The 22,205-nt window shown below is 47.2% G+C and overlaps 1 protein-coding gene across 8 annotated transcripts in view; it reads right to left on the reverse strand.

Moving 5' to 3' along the window:
• MYH10 (myosin heavy chain 10) overlaps positions 1-22,205 on the reverse strand; it is a 175,041-nt gene that overhangs the window by 65,729 nt on the left and 87,107 nt on the right. For all 8 annotated transcript variants that reach the window (XM_053291241.1, XM_053291238.1, XM_053291240.1 and 5 more), the window contains 2 exons: positions 10,653-10,716; positions 6,394-6,492 (listed from right to left, as the gene is read on the reverse strand). In XM_053291241.1, coding sequence (XP_053147216.1) covers positions 6,394-6,492; positions 10,653-10,716 — 163 coding nt within the window. The remainder of the gene's footprint in view (positions 1-6,393; positions 6,493-10,652; positions 10,717-22,205) is intronic.

Consider the following 22,205-nt stretch of genomic DNA (forward strand, 5'->3'; position numbering starts at 1 on the left):
CAGAAGAACTACAGTTACAGGTAAGCAACCTGCAGTTCTTCTCAGTGGTCTCTGTCCATCACACAGATGGGTGCATAGCATGCTCAGAAGCAAGGAGGCGGGGCAGAGCCCTGGACCAGGTAGAAAACCCATGAATTAAAAGCCAAAATTAGCCGCTATGTAGGAAAGGCGAGCCACAGTTCGAACAGAAACAAATGTTTATTACTCAGTAATGTTAAAAGACCCCTTTACCCCACCCTTAAAAAAACAACAACAACATATAACCAGGTTCCAAAAAGGGGGGGGGGAGGAAGAACAGTTACAGAATAGTGAAGTCAGTCAAATACTGATTGCAGAACAGCCCTGCCAAAACACGCATCCTGTCGAGCCCTTATGTCTAAAGCAGGGGTGGGGAACCTTGGCCTCCAGCTGTTGTTGAACTACAACTCCCATCATCCCCAGCCACAATTGGGGATGGTGGGAGTTGTAGTTCAAAAACAGCTGGAGGGCCACGGTTTGCCACCCCTGGTCTAAAGCATAGTGCTTAACAAAAGTAGAGGGTGAGGATCACGTTGCAGCCTGACAGATTGCAGAGAGTGGGACACCCCTATCAAAGGCAGTGGAGGTAGCCGTAGACCTGGTGGAATGAGCGTTAAGGGGGGGGGGCGACCAGCAATTTCATAGGCCAATTTAATGATCTGAACAATCCACGAGGAGATCGACTGGGCAGAGGCCCTAATGCCCCTTGAGGGAAGTCCATAGGCCACAAACAACACCTTAGTGTTTCTGAAGGTGGCAGTACGGTGAACATAAAAGGCCAGGGCATGCCTAACATTGAGCGCATGTAAGGTACGTTCTAGAGGCGAAGAGGGATTGGAGAAAAACACAGGTAAGGAGATGGGCTGCGATCTGTGGAAGGTGGAGACCACCTTGCGAAGAAAAGCTATGTCAACTTGTAAAACAACCTTATCCTTATGAAAGCGAAGGAAAGGCGCGGTCACACCGTAGGGCTCTAAATTTCGCCCACTCTTCTGGCAGAAGTTATGGCTACCAGAAAAACCGTCTCGAGAGTTAACAATCTCAAGTCACAGGTTGCCATAGACTCAAAGGGCCTATGCATCAGGGAAGAGAGGACACATTGCAAGTCCCAAGTGGGGATCGCCACGGATGGGTCAGGGTAAAGATGGGATAAACCCTTAACAAACTGTATAACTTTTTTCAGAGTTAAAAGGGGGCATCGTCATGCCAAAAGGCTGCAATTGCTGCCAGGTGGACTTTGACAGAGGACTGGGAAAGCCCTGAGAATTTTAGGTCAAGGAGATAAGATAATGTCAATGTCAAGGACGCTAGATTGGGGCAAGATTTGCCCTTCCTTGTAGCAAATAAGGAAAAAGTTTCCATTTAGCCGAGTATGACATCATTGTAGAGCGTTTCCGACAAGCACGCAAAACGTCCCTCAGTTCTGGGGACCAGAGAGCTGAATTCTCCATGCCGTCAGGCATAGCGTGTGAACGTCAGGATGCAGCATCCGACCATCCTGCATGGAGAGTAGTGACGGCGATGGAGGAAGATGTAGAAAGCGTCCTTGGGAGCGGTGTAAGAGGTGTGGAAACCAGGGCCTCCGTGGCCACCAGGGCACTATCAGGATGCAGTTCCCAGAGTCCACCTTTAGTTTTTGGAGCACCCTCGGAAGTAACGTAACTGGTGGGAATACATAGAGGAACTCTCCTGTCCACTGGGTCACAAAGGCATCCCCCAGTGACCCCTCTCCCACCGCCGCCCTGGAGCAATACCGGGGGCATTGATGGTTGGATTCGCTCGCAAAAAGGTCCATGGTCGGGAACCCCCAGAGACACAATAAGCAATGGAGAACGTGCGTGTCTAGACTCCACTCGTGGGGGGCGTGTGGTGTGCGGCTCAGCATGTCTGCCAAGGAATTGGTCAGGCCCTGAATGTGCACTTCTGAGAGGTCCATCTTGTGAGAGAGGGCCCAGTGCCAGAGGCACAGGGTCAGAGAGAGAAGTGACCAGGATCTAGTCCCTCCCTGCCTGTTGATATAAGCCTTGGCCGTTGTATTGTCGGTCATGATTTGGACATGTTTCCCCTTCACCTACGAAAGGAAGGCTTGGAGAGCTTTGAGAACTGCCAGGAGCTCTAGGTAATTTATGTGGCGTGATGACTCTTCCCTGGACTAGTGTCCATTCACCCTGAGGTTGTTCAGGTGAGCTCCCCGGCCGTCCTCTGAAACAGCTGTAGTCATTTGGAGGCAGGGGAAGGGTTGCTGAAAAAGATACTGCTGTCGCAGATTCCTCTATGACATCCACCACTGGAGGATACTGTGCATGCTCGCTGGGACACACAACCATTTCGAGTTGTGTTCCCGGTGGGGATGAAACACGTCCAGGAACCAGCGTTGTAAGGGACGCATGTGGAGCCTGGCAGTCCATAAGACGGAGGTCATGGAAGCCACGTAGCCCAACATGCGCTGTACTTTTCTCGCAGGGTGAGCAGGGGCCCTGTAAAGGGCCTTGGCTAGTAGGTGTATAGCGAGGACCCAATCTTCAGGAAGCTGTACAACTGCAGACACTGAGTTGAACATGACACCCCAAAATTTTATGTTTTGAGTGGGCGTTAGATGTGACTTCTTGTGGTTGAGTGAGTTCCAGCTCGTTTAGCAATTTGATGGTAACCTTCAGATGAGAATGGAGCGTTCCAGAGGACCCAGCTGCCAAAAGCCAGTCATCAAGAAACTGGAATATCTGGATCCCCTTTTCTTGTAGATGGCCCACGATGACCATACATTTCGTAAAGACTCTTGGAGCCGATGACAGCCCAAAAGGCATTGCCTGAAACTGGAATGTGTAGTCTCCTAGTTGAAAACGCAGATATTTTCTGTGTTGAGGGCGGATGGTAATATGGTAGTAAGTGTCCTCCAAATCTAGGGAGACAAACCACATTCCTCTCGATAGGAGAGTTAGGATGTCTGGAATTGTGATCATACTGAAATGTTCGCAGCAAACATACTCGTTCAGTGGGCGAAGATCCAGGATGGGCCAAAGCCCGCCGTCCCTCTTGGGTACTGTAAAATACCGGGAGAACCGACCATCTTCTAACTGAGAAGGGACACGCTCGATAGCACCCTTGTCGAGCAATGACTGAATCTCTTCCTGTAGGGCAGGTGTTAAAGCAGTAGTCCGCTTGTCAGAATCTTGAGCGCTGAACAAACTCGATAACGTTACCGTCCGCTTGTCAGAATCTTGAGCGCTGAATAAACTCGATAACGTTACCTATCCGGATGATGGTGAGAATCCAAGGGTCTGTCGTTATGGATTCCCATCAAGCCAGATAGGGTCGCAGCCTCAAACCCATCCATGGATAGTCAGGCCCGCTTCGGGAAGGACTCCTGCTTGTGCTTCTGCTGAGTGACTTTTGTGTTCTGGTAGTGTCGCTTCCTGTACTGCTGTTGGGGCTGTGAGTATCGAGATGGGCGAAAGGAGTGGTCATAGCCCTGATGGGCCGGTGCACAGTGTTGGTAAGACCGCTGATACCAAAAAGACCGGTTAAATCGCCCAAAAGAAAATCCCATGGTGAAGCTCATGGACTTGGCAGTCTTGTGCATCTTCTGTACATGCTCCATGGTGTCATCTGTTTGAGTGCCGAACAACATGGAACCACCAAAAGGGAGGGCTTCAATCCTAGTTTTGGCCTTTGAGTTCAGACCAGAGGAATGAAGCCAGGCATGACAGCGGAAGGCTATGGAAGTGGCAAGTGACCTGCCCATTGCATCTGGGGCATGTTTAGAAGAATGTAGCAACTGTTTACTCAGTTCATAACCATCAGCCTGGAATGCTATGCGTGTAAGTCGAAGCGATGGTTGCATGCCCTCAAAATGTTCTGATAATCTCTCCCAGAGTAGGTGATTATACCTGGCCATATAGGCCTGGTAGTTAGCAATCTTAACTCCCATGGCAGCACTAGTGTAAAGGCACTTACCCATAGCGTCCAGTCTATGGCCCTCCCTGTCCACTGGAGTTGACAGCATTTTATTTTTTAATTTAGTTTGAGCAGCTTCCACAAGTTTGAGCAGCTTCCACAACTATAGAGTTTAGAGATGGGTGCTTATGTAAAAAGGGGAAATCCTCTTGGTGAACTCTATACAAATTCTCAATTTTCCTGGAAACTGGAGGCACAGAGGATGGCTTCTCCCAGAAACCTTTTGTAATGTCCATAAGAGCCTGGCTCATTGGAAGTGCCACGGAATGCGCAGACTTATCCTTCAGAATATCAAAGAGAGGGTTAGCGGAGGGTTTAGCAACATCCTTAGGTTGAATGCCCAAGGCGTAGGCCATAGTGGCCATATAGGAAGAGAGTTAAATCTTTAGGTGAGAGCTAGAAGATGAGGAGCTCCCATACTTGTCATGTTTCCGACGTTTAGGTACGGAAGTAGCTGGGTGTGTAGACGATGTAGAAGATTCTGAATCAGAATCAGAGAAAGAGTTGGATGCCTGCAATATTTGCTCAGGAGGAATTGGTCCAAGCGGTGCCAAAAGAGGTGGGTCAGCAGGAGCAGGCTGAGGTGGTGTTGTATGCCGACCAGATTTTCCCTGAGTTTGGAGTCCAGAGGAGTTAGTAATAGTACAGACCACCTGATGTGGCTCCCCGGCAGGGGTGGAAGTGTCACCAGGAGTAGAGTGAACACGTCTACTGCGTTCGAGGTCCCCCGCGCTGCGGGAGGGATGGTAATTGCAGCTAAATAGGAGATCCTAAGGAGGGGATTGCTGCCTACTCCAAGAGGAGACCTCTCTCCTACAGAAACAGGGTGAACGTGATCTAGACCGATAGTGCCTGTGAGGTTGATAAGACAGTTCATAACAGGAGCACCCACTGCAGATGCGCTCATAGCCTGTGTGGTAGTGTGGATACGCGTAAGGCTTCCAGCTGCAAGGTCGCTGGCAATAAAGCTCCCCTGAGCTGTCTCCTGACAGCTCAGATTCATAAGGAGAGTAGTAGGTGGCAGACCCATATGAGGAAGCTGAGCACCTTGCACCATTCGCATGGCAGACACGTTGATATCTAGAGTCATCTGAAAAAGGATCTGACTCAAAAGAGAACTCTTCAAATTGTGCGGTTGCCTCGGTGCCACTTGGAAGAAACTGGGACACAGGTTGAGTGATACTGCTCCGAAGTTGCTCACCTGGTCCCCCCGGGGGGCGGAGCTGAGTGCCATTTGTGTAGAAGGACCCAAGTGCTGCCACCCAGATCGCTGACCCTCGGCACCATGCTGCTTCTTTGTTTTCTTTTTCGCTAGTGCCAGGAAGATCCGTGTGCCGGGAGCTGTCAACAGAGTCTTGGGCATGCACAGTTCACGCTTCTCCCTGATCGCGGCCACTTTTGGCTTTGATGCCGAGGAATCCTTTGACTTTTCCTTCTTCCTCTTGTTTTTTTTTAGGTCCGGCTGTTGCTATGGGAGGCTCTGAGGAAGCGGTTTGCCCAGTGGAACTCAAGTCCCGTGCCAGCGCAGAGGCCATGACTGCCTGCTCCTTTGAGGTAATTTGGAGCCCGATGGAGGCGAGAGGTAGGGAGGAGGCAGAGGGAGTCCCCGCGGGTGTCCCAGGCCCTCCAGGCGGTTGTAGCAGCACCGCTGATGGTCCGTTCACCTCCTCAGAAGGCAAAATCGGAGCAGTGTCTGATCGCTCCATTACTTCAACCGACAGGGTGCTCTCCCAAAGAAATACACGCAGCCTAGATGCTCTGTCACATTTCGCTCTCTTTGAGAGTCTCTGGCAATGCTGACAAGAGTCAGGGAGGTGGGTCTCACTCAAAAAGAAAAGGCACTTCGAATGACTGTCTGCTGAGGGGAAAGGTGCCCGACAGTCAGGGCAGTGTTTAAAAGTAGATTTACCGGCCATAAAGTGAATAGAAGAGGTAGGAACCTCCTCTGATGAGGTGAGGGCGTTCACATCCCTTCTTCACTTTAAAAACAACAACAACAACTATACACGAATAAAGAAATTATAACGCAAAACACGAAAGTGATGAAACAAATGACAGGGGAGATGAAGAAGAATAAAACTAAAATGAAAAATAGCCTAAAGAACAACTTGACAGGTATCCAGAGATGTTACTTCTCCGGCAGAAAAAATTAATTGAGGAGAAGGGGGTACGGTCATGTGACCAAGGTGAATGGGGAGGTGCCCAGCTACCCAGCTGAGGCAATCAGATAAAAAGATCAGCTTGATAGATGTTCTGGACTATTCTTCCCGCCTGTGTGAAACCCATCTGTGTGATGGACAGAGACCACTGAGAAGAACATAGTCACCTTTTTCTTTCTCACACACACAAAAGATTCTAAAGCAAGGAATTTTGCTTCTGTTCAAATACTTTAATTAATTTAAGTTATATGTATTGACTTACCTTTCAAATGTTCACCTGCCCCAGCTAGCAGCTGATAGAAGATATGAAACGTTCGTTCATCTTTGGCTTGACGAACAGCCCGTGACTTTTCCAATAAGTCTGGGCCAAGGTAGTTAAGGATTTTAATAGGCAACTGTGCATCTTGTCACCAAAAGGAGACTGCTCCTGAACCAGTAGCAGCATTTGCTGTACCCAACTTAATACTTTCCTTTTCTTCCCACACAATCTGTTTTTATGTTTTAATACCATCAGAAATTCTCAATGTGAAAAACAAGCTGTCAAAATTAGCAACTCTCAAGTTGTAAAAGTCCAGCAGTCTAAGCTACATTCTCCCATGGACTGCTGGCTGTGAAAAAGCACATTCAGAAGTCTATGTGCTTGACCAAAACTATTTCTTTGGGAACTTAAAAACAGAAAAACTATGAAGGGAAGAATGCAAAGTTATAAGAAGGAGACTCAGGCCTAGTACACCAGTGAAAAAATGGATCCTATTATCACCATTAAGTTCTCCTTTCAATATTTAAGCAGTGCCAGGGCTAATCTAATGCAAGCCATAGCTTGGGATATAATCCTCCAATAAGTGACTGCTGATTGCAGAACTTAACGGTGAAGGAAAAACATGCTGAATATGCTCATAGGCCTTATTATCCTACTTTATATCTTACAGGTGAGTCGACCTTCCCATGACGCAAATCGAGGCAATTGCCTCAGGCAGCACTTTTGGGCATGGCAGAATGATGCCCTCACCACTCCCCCTTGCCCCCATAGAACTGGCTGCCGCTGTCACATACTGCAGACCCCAGTTGTTTGTGGTGTTCCACCGGGGACACCGACAATGCCCCATCCCACCCCTACCTCCCATGCCCAGGCACCACCCTCCCCACAGGCTGCACTGTCAGCCACAGCTGATTGTTTGCACAGTGTGCATTCCATGGGAAGACACTTGGAGCACACCTTCTACAATGGTGGACAATGGCTGCCTACCCTTTCAGTCGCTACTATGCTACAAAGCCAGCAGCAGCAGCTCCCACTCTCTCCCCTTTTCTCCAGCATCTGGACACATTTACTGCTGGAGGAAATGTGGAACAAGAGAAAGGAGATAGGAATACAGAGAGCAAAAAAGCTTGTGAAACAGCAGCAGTTCTTTCCGCCATGTGGCCATTTCCCAGTGTAGGAGCAGCCGCCAGGCAGTGCTGCTGGAGAATCTCTCTCCCCCTCCCCCACTCTATTCCCAGCACAGAGAGGAGAGGGCAGCCAGTGCTTTTGCTGCTGCAGCTGCCAGTGGAAGCAAGGGGTGTGGGCGGGAGAGGGGCTGGTGGTGTGTGGGCCAAAGGTGGCAGGGGATGGGGCCAATGCCACGGGGGCTGTGTCAGCGCTGGCTCCCACCTGGGGGCAGAGTCAGGGAGGGGGACAGGGCAGCTTGTTGCTTTTCGCCGTTTGTGGCAAGCAGCAACAAGTCAGCACAGTGTTTCAGAGCCAAGCCCCAATACTGAAAAAGGTTCTGGAGATGCACCCCTAGCCAAATTAAGATCGACTTCCAAGAAAGGGTATTGGAAGGGAATTTTGTTATTTGCCCAACAATAGCGCAAGATTCTGGGGGTGTTTTTCAGTTTTATCCATCAGGAGACAGGTTCTTTAAAGAAAGGCATGCTCAGATGTGGCCTAGGAGGCACCTCCCACTTCTCAGAGCCAGTCCCTACAGCAATGAATGGAGCAGATCCACCACTCTAAGTCAAGGCATCCTCCTTACAACTCAGAAAGAACCACACCTAAGTAGTCCAGCAAATTGGGAGCTGGACCACTGTTGGGCAAATAAGTAGCAACGAGAATTCACAAGCAAGTAAATTCTCCATTTCCCCAACTCCTTCCAGTAGTCCAGGACTCTGGGGTATGCCAAAGCAGTGTCCCCACTGCCTATGGTAATAACTCCAGCTAACCGAGCAAAGAGGCACCTTATAAAGTGGTAATTCTCTTATATTTAGCAGGAGAGCAACTGGCCCTAACCCCAGCACAGTAACTTTTCAGTGGCTGTTAATGGTGTATATGTATTTTGGGTTTTTTAATACAGTGGTCCCTCGACTTACGAAGTACTCAACATCCGAAGATTTCAACATACGAACGACAAAAAATACCGGAAGTCGTTGCCCGTTTAGATGCGGTTTCCTCGACCTACGAATGTTTCCGGACCTCCATGGATGCGCTTTTCGACTTACGAAAATTCCGACCTACGAACGTGCGTTCGGAACGGATTATCTTCATAAGTCGAGGGACCACTGTACTGCCTTTTGGGACAGGGTGCATCTTTTATATTTGATGTAGACAGCTTTGAGAAATTTTGTTGAAAAGCAGTACATACATGTTTGTTGGACTCCTGCCATTGTGGATCCTAGCGTTTTCTTAGCCTTATTACTTTTGTTTTGTTCTCCTCCATAATGTCTACAATAAGGAGCAAACAAGGCAAGAAACATGAGCACTGGGATGAGGGAGAGATGGGGTTACTCCACAGGCCAGGTTCATAGTGTCTGCATGAAAAGTATGCAGACACTACCTCTATCATGCCCTTGGGAGCATAAACTAGAAGAAGGGCATATTATATCCTTGGGAGCATAAATTGGAAGAAGGTGCTCAGAGCATTTGGGAGGTTGCAAGGGTGAAGAGAGGAAGGGGGAGGGATAGATTCTGTCAGCTTCCCTGACCTCTCCTGACGAATAACAGCTTGCACATTACAGAGTCGTCTGAGGAGGTTTGTCTTTGAAGCCCCAGACCTTCTGAAGACAAGCCATCTTGCAGGTTGATTGCTCTATTGTTCCTCCTGTGCCCTCTACCCGAGTGCTTGACTGTTTCCACCTGTCCCCGAGGACCAGAGATCTCTCATGAGAGGAGAGATTTCTGGAGCCTTTGGGAGCATAAATTGGAAGGAGGCGCGCTGGAGGAACGCCTGCAGGCAGCCGCCAAAGGAGGCCAGCCTTTGGTGTGGGACTGGGGTCAGGGGGAAAATTATATTAAGGTGGGGTTGGTGATCTGGGTTGAATTTTGTTAAGCCTCCTTTTATTGCGATTCTTTTCTGTCCGTATTGCATCCACAAGTTCACGTCCAGCGGAGTTGTCCAGGGTTGTGAGAGGGCTATGTCTGGTGGCAACTCAGAACTGGGCCTTTTTTGTAGCTGCTCCTGGCCTATGGAATGCACTCCCAGCAGATGTCTATAGTTTCGGCTCACTGTCGGCCTTTAAGAGAGCCCTTAAAACTTACTTGTTTGGCCGGGCTTTCCAAGGTTTTAAAATTGGTTTTATAAGTATTTGAATTTGTTTCAAATGATTTTGAATTGTATCTAAATTGTTTTTATATTGTTTTGAGCACTGTGTTTTAAATGATGGTTTTTTTTGTATCTTTTAAAACTTGTTGTACACTGCTCAGAGTCTTTGGATAGGGCGTTTTATAAATGTAATAAATAAATAATAAATATCAGCCTCTCTCATGCACCTCCGCCTTTAACTAGATTAATTAGGGGACTACTCCCACAGGGACAAAGGTGAAGCAAAATATGGCTGCAGACAGCCAAGCAGGGCAACAGACCCACAGCAGGCAGCTGGTCATATTCTCTGTGCAGTCCCTAACATGATGCCTCCCATCCATGGGAGTGGGGTGGGGAGTAAAACATCAACAGAAGCACATTTTCTCCAAGTACAGCACTCTCAGAGCAATAATGCCACAACTCAAAATGGCCAACAAAAGAATGGTAATACAACTATGTTCACTCAAATGGCCACCGTGAAAGCAGCAATACAATGCTGTCACTCAAATAATCACCAGTGCTGCAAGAACAGAGCAAGGGCAAAAGGGGGGTATAGACTCCAAAACAGTATCTGTTCCCAATTAGATTCCCCATCCAAGGTACATAGGAAGCTGCCATATACTGAGTCAGACCAGAGGTCCATCTAGCTCAGTACTGCCCACCCAGACAGGCAGATTGTGCCATACACCAGACTAGGTGAGCTGGAGAATTGAGTCTGATCCTGCACCCTCCTTGCACTTAGCAGGACTCTCACCCACCCTCTTGACGCCAGTATTAACCCTAGCTTCCTTTGGCAGCAAACACAGTATTATCAAAATGTTAGTCAACAAAGGTATACCTATGCACAAGACCCATTTTTCCCAATATTGCCCATATGCAAAACTATCTGTGTTTTAACCAACCTTAACAATACAGATAATGCAAGTCATAATCACAGTTTATCAAAAGGGTTGCTGGAACAGGATACATGTTTCGATGTTGGCCCCAACAATATAACCAGTAACATCAAAATTTATTCTGATGAACTTGCCCTGCAGGAAAAACATAGATAAGAAGTTACCTTTACATATTATTGCACCAAAGTTTCTTTAAATTGAAGATTACATTAACTAGTATAACTTAATTCAAGTTTCAGCAGCATCCTTTAGCTATTTCCATTAAATAAATGTTTGAATACATTTCTTAGTACACTGCCACTATACTTCAATCAGGTAAAAATAATTCACAGTGCATTCTCCATGGGGTGGGTGGGGGAGAATCTCTCCTTCATCAAGTCAGTTTTAAAATCCTCACTACTGGAGATTACTTTTATATATAAATAAGTCACCATCTGGAGTACATTAAACTACTCATTACAAAAATAGTGCCAGAGCCATCGGTGCGATTATGTTCACAACATCAATGCAGACTTAAAGAAAAAATATAATAGGAAACAGATGCTAAAATCTTTCACAGAAGAGAGCCTTCACTGCATTCCTGTCATCTTTGAGTAATCCAGAAAGACTGAACAAAACAGAATATTGAGCAATGAATTAGTTACATTATAGCTAGTGTTCATCAATGGAGCTACTGCTACAGCTTAAGTAGTGCACCATAAATAGGCATCTTATATATTTATTATTTCTTTGTGTAAACCGCCCTGAGTCATTTTTAGAAGGGCGGTATAGAAATTTAATAATAATAATAAAACAGCAAGTGTTTGTAAAGAAGCAGATGAAACAGTGGACCACCTAATCAGCTGTTGTAAAAAGATCGCACAGACTGACTACAAACAAAGGCATGACAAGGTAGAAGGGATGATACACTGGAACATCTGCAAAAAATACAAGCTACCTGTAGCCAAAAATTGGTGGGACCATAAAATTGAAAAAGTGGTAGAAAATGAAGATGTAAAAATATTATGGGACTTCCGACTACAAACAGACAAACATCTGCCACACAATACACCAGATATCACTGTAGTTGAGAAGAAAGAAAAACAAGTCAAAATAATCGACATAGCAATACCAGGGGATAGCAGAATAGAAGAAAAAGAAATAGAAAAAATCACAAAATACAAAGATCTACAAATTGAAATTGAAAGGCTGTGGCAGAAAAAGACCCAAATAATCCCAGTGGTAATTGGCGCCCTGGGTGCAGTTCCAAAAGACCTTGAAGAGCACCTCAACACCATAGGGGCCACAGAAATCACCATCAGCCAATTACAAAAAGCAGCTTTACTGGGAACAGCCTATATTCTGCGACGATATCTATAACAACTGACAATAAAATTCTGGCATCCCAGGTCCTTGGGAAGGACTCGATGTCTGGATAAAACAAACCAGTCAATAACACCTGTCTGACTGTGTAAACAAGAAAATAATAATAATAACAATAACAACAACAACAACAACAACAACAACAACAACAACAAAAATAGTGTTAGACAGCCATCCAAATACCTAAATTCTAGAGTACCTCCACAGCTTATAAGAGATGGAGATTTGGTTTAAAGTGATAAATAACCCAGGTACAAGAAAATGTCTTCCTCATCTGACAAATTCCAATCTATGTTCAATCGTTTAAAAATATTTACCTTTTTCATTTGTGCCTCATTTTTACACCAGAAACACACTAAAGCATGTGGAACATAAACTGAAATACTCTCTATACAAGTGTCTTCTGTCTTGCCCATGACTGTATGAAAGCACCACAGAAAGTATTGAGACAATCTACACCCATCCCTCCCTTCTATTTCTCATTTACACTGATGTGTGACTCGCCAGTCCAGGTTAATGAAACACTTTGAACTCCTTTTGAGAAGTGGGTTTAATCAAGACCTTCAAAGTAAGTCTAGGAACATGTATTAATCACAATTCCAAAACCAGAGGGGAGCAGAATTAGTGTGAAAGGGCAGGCATGGGCACAGTCCCCTCCCAGCCCTTAAACTCTACCACAGTGATTTGTCCAAAAGGATGCTGCCTGTGCCTTCAGCCTGCCAGAAGCCCTGCAGGAAGGAAGAACATTGACCATCTGCTTCCCAGAGATGAGATGCCATCTGTCTTCTGCCAGCCTGCTTGGGGCCCATGGCTGCCCCTTGATTGTATCTGTGGTTGCTGCTCTGTGAGGAATCTGAGTGGGACTGTGGCCCAGGGTGATTCAGCAGTCCCTTGGTATCACCTGCCCAGACTGGCCATCTCTGGGCCTATAAAGGGATGCTGCCTGTGGTGGTGGGCCCACCAAAAGAACAACACCAAAGGGGATCACCCCTTTGGGGGAGCCACTCCAGGGATAGCAAGGGCCAGGCTCCGGGGCCCAAGATTTTATTTTTATGTGTTATTGGGATTTTATGTTGCGGATTTTGTTTTAAATAAGTCAAGGTGGGATTGTTTTATAATGTGTCTAGGTTTGTCAGAAAACTGGGAGAAAGGGGTCATATCCACTGACTATGGGGCACCTATTTTAGTGGTGGCAGGGAACAGAAAAAGTAACGTTGACAGGTCAGCAGGCCATTACAGGGAAAAGGAGATCAGAAAGCTCTTAGCTGTTTCTTCTTCCAGCTGTCCTGCCAGCTTTTTGACCTTGGGCAGCCGTGCCAACCATCCACAGAGTCTCACCATTGCTCTTTTGTAAGGCCAGGTCATATCAGAATAAACTATCCATGAAATTTGAAACCATCCATGATTTGATTCTGGATGAAGGGGCCGATCTGGTATGTATCTCAGAGATTTGGTTAGGGGAGTCTGGTGGCCCAGTCTGGTCCCAGCTTCTCCCTCCAGGGTACTCTGTTGAGGAGCAGGTGAGGGGACATGGGCAAGGAGGTGGAGTGGCTGTGAATTATAACAGGGATTCTCAACGTTGGGTCCCCAGATGTTATTGGCCTTCAACTCCCATAATCCCCAACCAAAGTTCACTGGGGCTGGGGATTTTGGGAGTTGAAGTCCAATAACATCGGGGGACACAACGTTGAAAATCCCTGATATATAACAACATATCTTTTACCAGGATCCCTGTTCAAGTGTCTGACAATATTGAATGTAAGTAGTTGGGTTTGGGGACCAGGGATAGACTGGGACGTCTGTTAGTGTACCAAGCACCCCACTGCCCAACAGAGTCCTTAACTGAGCTGACTGACTTGGTCTCAGACTTAGCATTGGAGCCCCAGGCTGCTGGTGGTGGGGGACTTCAATGTTCACTTCAGGACCAATTTGTCCAGAGCGGCTCACAAGTAGGCCATGACAACTATGGACCTATCTCAAGTCATCTCGGGACCAACACACATTACTGGTCACACGATTGATCTGGTCTTCCACTCTGATCAGGGTGGTGTTCTGTGGGTGAAGATTCCTATAATTATTAGGATGGTCCACCCAAGAAGATTAATCCTTGAAGAAGCCTTGGAGGGATTTAGTTTTGGCTTTGCTGGAAATCCTGTTGATGCCCTGGGTGGAGAACTGGAACAGCAAACTCACCAGGACAGTAGACATGATAGCTCCTAAGCGTCTTGACAGATTACAACATAGAGTGCATTTGTAGATCTATGCTCAGGCAGTACGTGCAAAGCAGCAATTCTTTTCTGCCTGTATAGTATACTCAAGCTCATGTGTAGTGCGGTTGCGCGAGGATTACTCCATGCCCCTCCCTTGAATCAGAATCTGGAACCATCAATTACCTGCTATAACGTTTTAATGGCTTCTTTGTGGATAAAATCTCTCGTATTCGGGCCAACTTAGATCACACAATTACAGCAGTGTCTGATGCAGAAGTGTCTGGCGATTCCTCTTAGTGGTTAGGCTGGATCAGTTTCAGTTTATGACTCCTAAGGATGTGATTAAGCTGCTTGGTGCAGCCTACCACCTGTTCTCTTTACCCTTGCCCAACACAACTTATACTATCTGGCAGGGAGGCTCTTGTAGAAGGCCTGGCAGAGATGATAAATGATTCAATGAGGGAGGACAGGATGCCCCCTTGTCTCAAGGAGACAATTACTAGGCCTCTTTTGAAGAAACCTGTATTAGATCCCGTGGAGTTAAGCAGTTACAAGCCTGTCTCCAGTTTTCCATGTTAATTGAGACAGTATTGGTCTCCCAGTTCAAGGCAGTCTTGGAGGAAACTGATTATCTAGACTCATTTCAAACTGGTATTCGGGTGGGCTATGGGGTGGAGACTGCCTTGGCTGGCCTGATGGATACATCTCCAATTGGGAATTGAAAGAGGGAGTGTGACTCCTGTTGGTCCTTTCAGATCTCTCAGCGGCTTTCGATACTATCAGCCATAGTATCCTTCTGGAACGTTTGAGAAAGTTGGGGTGGGAGACACTGCTTTCTGGTGGTTCTGCTTCTACCTCTCGGGCAGATTCCAGGTGGGGTCCCTTGGAACCTGTTCTTCAAAAACAGAACTTTCCTGTGGTGTCCTCTCAGGGCTCCATAGTCACACCAATGTTTATTTTTATTTATTTAATATATTTTTATAAAGCTCAAAACTTGCGTCTCTGGGCAGTTTACAATTAAAATCATTTAATTACATTTACAGTAACACAATTAAAATCATTTAAACATTAAAAATTAAAACCATAAATCTAATTAAAACCCTGTGTGAACAAATGTATCTTCGGTTGCTTTTTAAAAGTTGCCAGATATGTGGAGGGGCTCTTATTTCAACAGGGAGCGCATTGCGAAGTCCAGGGGCAGCAACGGAGAAGGCTCGTTCCCGAGTAGCTGCCAGACAAGTTGGCAGCAACTGCAGAGGAACCTCTCCAGATGATCTTAACAGGCGGTGGGGCTCATGGTGAAAAAGACTGATCTCTCCCTCATATTCTTGAGAAAGGCTGTTTGGACAGTTAAATACCTAACCATTACAACTGAGAATTATCCTTCTAATAAACTATCTCTAAATACTTTAAATATCTCTCAATATTTTCAATATTGAGGGATATTGACAGAAACATGGTAGAACAGTGAGAACCAGTGGGACAGTTATCCCTGGATATAAACTCTTTAGAAAGGAGGTGGAGTAGTACTATATGTTAAAGAAGGGACAAAATCTAACAAGGTAGAAAACCTAGGTGGACCAGAGTCCTCCACAGAAACCCTGTAGGTGAAAATACAAGTAGTGAAAAGAAATGTGCTACTGGGGATGTGCTATTGCCCTCTGGATCAAAACGCTGACAGTGACTGAGAGTTGCAGCAGGAAATCGGTGAGATGCCAAAGAGAGGCAGAGCAGTAATAATGGGTGACCAATTACCCACACACAGACTGGGTAAATTCACAGTCAGGTAATGACAAAGAGGTCAAATTTCTAGATACGCTGAATGACTGTGCCCTAGAACAGTTGGTCTGGAACCAGCCAGAGAGAAGGCGACATTGGACTTAATCCGGAGTGGCACCCAGAACCTGATGCACGATGTTAGTGTCATTGACCCTTTAGGGAACAATGATCATAGTGCGATCAAATTCAGCATACATGTGGGGAGAGAATGAGCAAGGAAGTCTAACACAGACACTATGAATTTCAGAAGAGGAAACTTCTCCAAAATGAGGAGCATGGTGAAAAGAAAGCTGAAAGGGAAAATCAGGAGAGTCACCTTGCTCCAGAATGCAGAGAGTTTACTCAAAACCGCAATACTAGAAGCCAAATAAGATTGTATACCCAAAAGGAGGAAAGGTACCACTAAGTCCAGGAGGATGCCTCCAAGTACCAGTTGCAGGGGAGTAAGAGCAGGAGAGAGGGCATGCCCTCAACTCCTGCCTGTAGGCTTCCAGGGACACCTGGCCGGACGGCATCCATCAAGAGTTCTCAAAGAACCCAAATGTGAAATTGCTGACCTCCTTGCTAAAATATAACACTTATCCCTGCAATTAGGTTCTGTACCGGAGGACTGGAAAGTAGCAAATGTAACACCCATTTTCAAAAAGAGATCCAGGGGTGATACGGGAAATTACAGGCTGGTTAGCTTAACGTCCGTTCCAGGCAAATTGATGGCCTCAAGGATAAAATTGTAAAGCAGGTAGAAGAACAAGCCCTGCTGGGAGAAAACCAGCAGGGCTTCTGCAAAGGTAAATCTTGCCTCACAAACCTTTTGGAGTTATTTGAAAGTGTCAACAAGTGTGTGGATCAAGGTGATCCAGTTGACATAGTATACCTGGACTTCCTAAAAGCTTTTGACAAAGTTCCTCATCAAAGACTCCTGAGAAAACTTAGCAGTCATGGGATAAATGGACAATTACATGTGTGGATTGCATGTGTGGCTGAAAGACAGGAAACAGAGGGTAGGGATAAATGGAGAGTTTTCACAGTGCAGAGAAGTAAGAAGTGGGGCCCCCAGGGATCTGTACTCAGACCGGTGCTTTTTAATCTATTCATAAATAATTTAGAAGTAGGGGTAAGCAGCAAGGTGGCCGAATTTGCAGATGATACCAAACTCTTTCAGGTAGGGAAATCCAAAACAGATTGTGAGGAGCTCCAAAAGGATCTCTCCAAACTAGGTGAGTTTGGACAAAATGGCAAATGCGGTTCAGTATTGGCAAGTGTAAAGTGATACACATTGGGACGAAAAACCCCAACTTCGAGTATACACTGATGAGATCTGAGCTGTCGGTGACTGACCAGGAGAGGGATCTTGGGGTCGTGGTGGACAGCTCGTTGAAAGTGTCAACTCAATGTGTGGCAGCTGTGAAAAAGGCCAGTTCCATGCTAGGGATCATTAGGAAGAGGATTTGAAATAAAACTGCTAATATGATAATGCCCTTATACAAAACTATGGTGCGGCCACACCTGGAGTACTGCATACAATTCTGGTCAATGCATCTAAAGAAGGACATTGTAGAATTGGAAAAGATGAAGAGGGCAACCAAGATGATCAGGGGCCTAGAGCACCTTTCTTATGAGGCAAGGCGGCAGCACCTGGGTTTAGAAAAAAGACTGCGGGGAGACATGATAGAGGTCTATAAAATCATGCATGGTGTGGAGAAAGTGGATAGAGAGAAATTATTCTCTCTCACACATAACACTAGAACCAGGGGGTCATTGGAAATTGATTGCCAGGACATTTAGGACGAACAAACGGAAATACTTTTCCCACACAACGCATAATCAGATTGTGGAATTCTCTGCCACAAGATGTGGTGACAGCCAACAACCTGGATGGCAGGGGTTTGGATAACTTCATGAAGGAGAGATCTATCAATGGCTACTAGTTGGAGGACTATGGGCCACCTCCAGCCTCAAAGGCAGGATGCCTCTGAGTACCAGTTGCAGGGGAGTAACAGTAGGAGAGGGGGCATGCCCACAACTCCTGCCTGTAGGCTTCCAGCAGCATCTGGTGGGCCACTGTGTGAAACAGGATGCTGGACTAGATAGGCATTGGGCCTGATCCAGCAGGGCTGTTCTTATGTTAAGACATTCTCTTAAATACCCAGGGCCTAAGCTGTTTAGGGCTTTATAGGTAATAGCCAGCACCTTGTATTTTGCCCAGAAATTTATCGGCAGCCAGTGTCATTTCAACACAGGACTAATATGGTCTCTCCCAGATGACAGAGAGACCAACCCAGATGCCGCATTCTGTACCAACTACAGTTTCCAGACTATGTACAAAGGCAGCCCCACATAGAGCACATTTCAGTAATCAAGCCTAGAGGTTACCAGCATATGTACCACCGTTTTGAGATCATTCATCTCAGAAACAGACGCAGCTGCTGTATCAGCTGAAGCTGATAGAAAGCACCTCTGGGACACCAGGGAGAGGTTTGGATCCAGCAGCACCCGCAGACCGCATACCTGTTCCTTCCGGGGGAATGAGACCCCATTCAGAACCGTCAGATCAAAATTGTCTCCTGAGTCCCAACCCCACACAGTAAGTACCTCCATCTTATTTGGATTCAGTTTCAGTTTGTTATCCCTCATCCAGCCTGTGACTGCCTCCAGGCAGGCATTTAGGGAGGTTATGCCTTCTCCTGATAATGCTGACATGCAGAAATAGATTTATGAGTCATCAGCATATTGACAGCACCCTGCACCAAATCTCCTGATGATCTCTCCCAGCAGTTTCATGTAGATGTTAAACAACATCAGAGACAATATGGAGCCCTGAGAGACACCATATCAAAGTTCAGTTTTTGAAGAACAACAGTCCCCGAGAGTTACCATCTGGAATCTGCCTGTGAGGTAGGAGTGGAACCACTGCAAAGCAGTGCCCTCCACCTCCAATCCCCTCAGACATTCTGGAAGGATACTATGGTCAACAGTATCGGAAGCCGCCGAGAGGTGCAAAAGGACCAACAGAGTCACACTCCTGTCAATTCCCAATTGGAGATCATCCATCAGGCCGACCAAGGCAGTCTCCACCCCATAGCCTGCCAGAACGCCAGTTTGAAATGGGTCTAGATAATCAGTTTCCTCCAAAACTGCCTGGAGCTGGTAGGCCACCACCTTCTCAATCACCTTGCCCAGCCATGGAAGGTTGGAGAAAGGCCTGCAGTTGCTTAACTCTGAGGTATCCAAGGCAGGCTTCTTCAGAAGCAGTCTAATGATTGCCTCCTTAAGACAAGGAGGCATCCTACCCTCCTTCAGAGAAGCATTTATAATCTCTAACAGGCCCTCCATGCCAGATGGTATAGGCCATATCGGGCAAGGATCAAGAGGGTAAGTGGTAGGCCACACCATTCTGAGCAACTTGTCCACATCCTCAGGAGTCACAAACTGAAATTGATCCAAGGTCATCACATAAGAGGAGCTGCTGGACTCCTCAGCATCAGACTCAGTAACAATTGTGAAGTTTGAATCCAAGTCAGCCCAAATATAAGAGATTTTGTCCACAGAAAACTCATTAAAAACATTACAGCGAGTAACTGTTGGCTCCAAGAACTGATTCAAAGGGGAAGGGGCACACATCAGCCCCTTCACAACCCTGAACAACTCCACTGGATGTGAACTTGCGGATGCAATATGGGGGGGAAGAATCACTTCATAGCTGCAAGTATAACCTGAGCATAGATCTTCAAATGTGCTTTATGTAGTAACTAGTAATTTTAAGCCCGTTAGATTAACAGGCGCTAGTAGACCGCCGCCGCCCCCCCCGCCACCGCCAGTGGGCCCAGTCCTTCCGCCGCGGCCCCCGCCGCCAGCGGGCCCAGTCTCCTTGCCGTGGCAGCCGCTGCCATCGGGCCCAGTCGCCCCACCGCCGCCTCGCCCGCACTCCCGCCGCGGCGTCCGCCACCATCGGGGCCAGTCGCCCCACCGCGGCCACCTCTTGCCGAGGCTCCGCCGCCGCCTCACCTGCATTCCCGCCGCTGCGGCCGCCACCATCGGGGCCAGTCGCCCCGCCGCCACCGCCTCGCCCGCACTCCTGCCGCCGCCGCCATCGGGGCCAGTCGCCCCGCCACGGCCGCCGCCGCCTCGCCCGCACTCTCCTCCCTGCGTTGGCGGCAGCCGCTTCTCCTCGGCCCACCGCTTCTCCTCCTCCCGGCCCCAACATGGCCGCCGTGTCTCTACGGCCGTATCTTTCTCGGACGTTCTGGGCATGTGCTCTGCGCATGCCCAGAACGGCTGAGAAAGACACGGGCAGGGAGACACGGGATTACACCGTGGCTCTTTATTATAGAGGATCTGTCAGATTTGAGTCGAGTCTTTCTCCACTTCTGCTCCAGTCATCTACCTCGCCGCTTCAGCCCCCGAAGTTCTTCCATATACCAAGGGGACAATTTCAAAGCGGGTTGGAGAGGACGCCGAGGAGCCATTGTGTCCACTGCCCTTGTGAGTTGATTATTCCAGTTCTCCTCCGGAGTGTCGACAGGGTCATCAGTAGAGCCAAAACTATGTTGGCATTTAAGTGGACCATCCTAATAGGCCCCCCGCCCTTGTGGAGATGGGACGTGGTCGTGAGTCCAACCTTAATTAACCAGGTGGTGGTCAGTCCATGAGAATGGGGAAATCACAGAAGTCCCCACCCATGGAACACCACTCTGTTCAGAGTGAAAGATCAGCAACATGCGTTGGTCCTGAGCAGTAGTCCCTCTAAGGCGTGAGCATGCTCACAAGTTTTTTGATGTCCACTCAGTTAATTTTGGATCCTGCTCAGGTTGAATCAGGAAGGCCGCACTCTGAATGCACATGAGCACACACTGCCTTGATAATGCCACCCAGAACAAAACTCATTCTGCACACTGATGAAATAAATTAGAGAGAACGCTGGTCCCGAGACCAATCGGGATAGGCCCATAGTTGTCATGGCTGCTATGAACTCCTGAGCTGCCCCGGACAGATTGGTTCCAAAGCAAACATTGAAGTCCCCCAGCACCACAAGCCTGGGAGACTCCAATGCCAAACCCAAGTCCATCAGCTCAGTTAGTGACTCAGTTGGGCATCGGGCGATCAGTAGACCAACTGAAGTCCCAGTCTATCCCTGGTCCTCAAACCCAAATACACACATTCAATATGGTCAGTCACTTTGACAGGGATCCTGGCAAGGGAGATATTGTTCTTATAGACCACAGCCACTCCACTTCCTCAAACAGAGTACCCTGGAGGGAGAAGCTGGGACCAGCTTAGGTCACCAACCTCACCCAACCAAGTCTCTGTAATACATACCAGATCGGCCCCTTCATCCAGAATCAAATCATGGATGATTTCAGGTTTATTCTGGATGAACCTCACATTAAAAAGGAGCAAGACGAGGCTCTGTAGGTGGTTAGCATTACTTTCCAAGGTCAAAGAGCTGAAAGGACAGCCAGAAGGGGAAACAGCAATTACGTTTCTGTTTCCCTTTCCCCTACAACGGCCTGCTGACCTGCCAACATTACTTCTTCTATTCCCCAACACCACTGGAATAGCTGCCCCATAATCAGTGGATACATCCAGTCTCCCCATCTCCAGACAGACCCAGACAAATTAAAATTCAAAAATAGAGGTACTTATTGTATGTGGTCACAACTCAGGAGCCGATTTTGATCAGCCTGTTCTGGATGGGGTCACACTTCTCCAGAATGAACAGGTACACAGGCTCGGATCCGAACCTCTCTCTGGTGTCTCAGGTTGAGGCAGTGGCCAGAGGTGCTTTTTATCAGCTTCAGCCAATACATCAGCTGTGTCTGTTTCTTGAGATAAATAACCTCAGACAGAAACATATGCTTGTAACCGCCAGACTTGACTACTACAATGTGCTCTATGTGGGTCTTCCTTTGTATGTAGTCTGGAAACTACAGTTGGTACAGAATGCAGCAGCCAGGTTGGTCTCTGGGTCATTTTGGAGAGACCATATCACTCCAGTACTGAAAGAGCCACACTGGTTGCCAATATGTTTCCGAGCAAAATACAAGGTGCTGGTTATAATCTATAAAGCCCTATATAAGCTTAGGCCTAGGGAATTTAAAAGCATGTTGTCTTTGCCATTTATTTATTTTACGATCCCCATGATCCCCTCCACCCATTAAGATCTGGAGAGGTTGGTCTATAATTGCCACTGTCCCATCTAGTGGCTAATCAGGGACGGGCCTTCTCCACTGCTGCCCCAAAGCTTTGGAATTCACTCCATGTTGAAATAAGAGC

The sequence above is a fragment of the Hemicordylus capensis genome, chromosome 2 (genome assembly GCF_027244095.1).
Source record: "Hemicordylus capensis ecotype Gifberg chromosome 2, rHemCap1.1.pri, whole genome shotgun sequence".
NCBI classification, from domain to species: Eukaryota; Metazoa; Chordata; class Lepidosauria; order Squamata; family Cordylidae; genus Hemicordylus; species Hemicordylus capensis.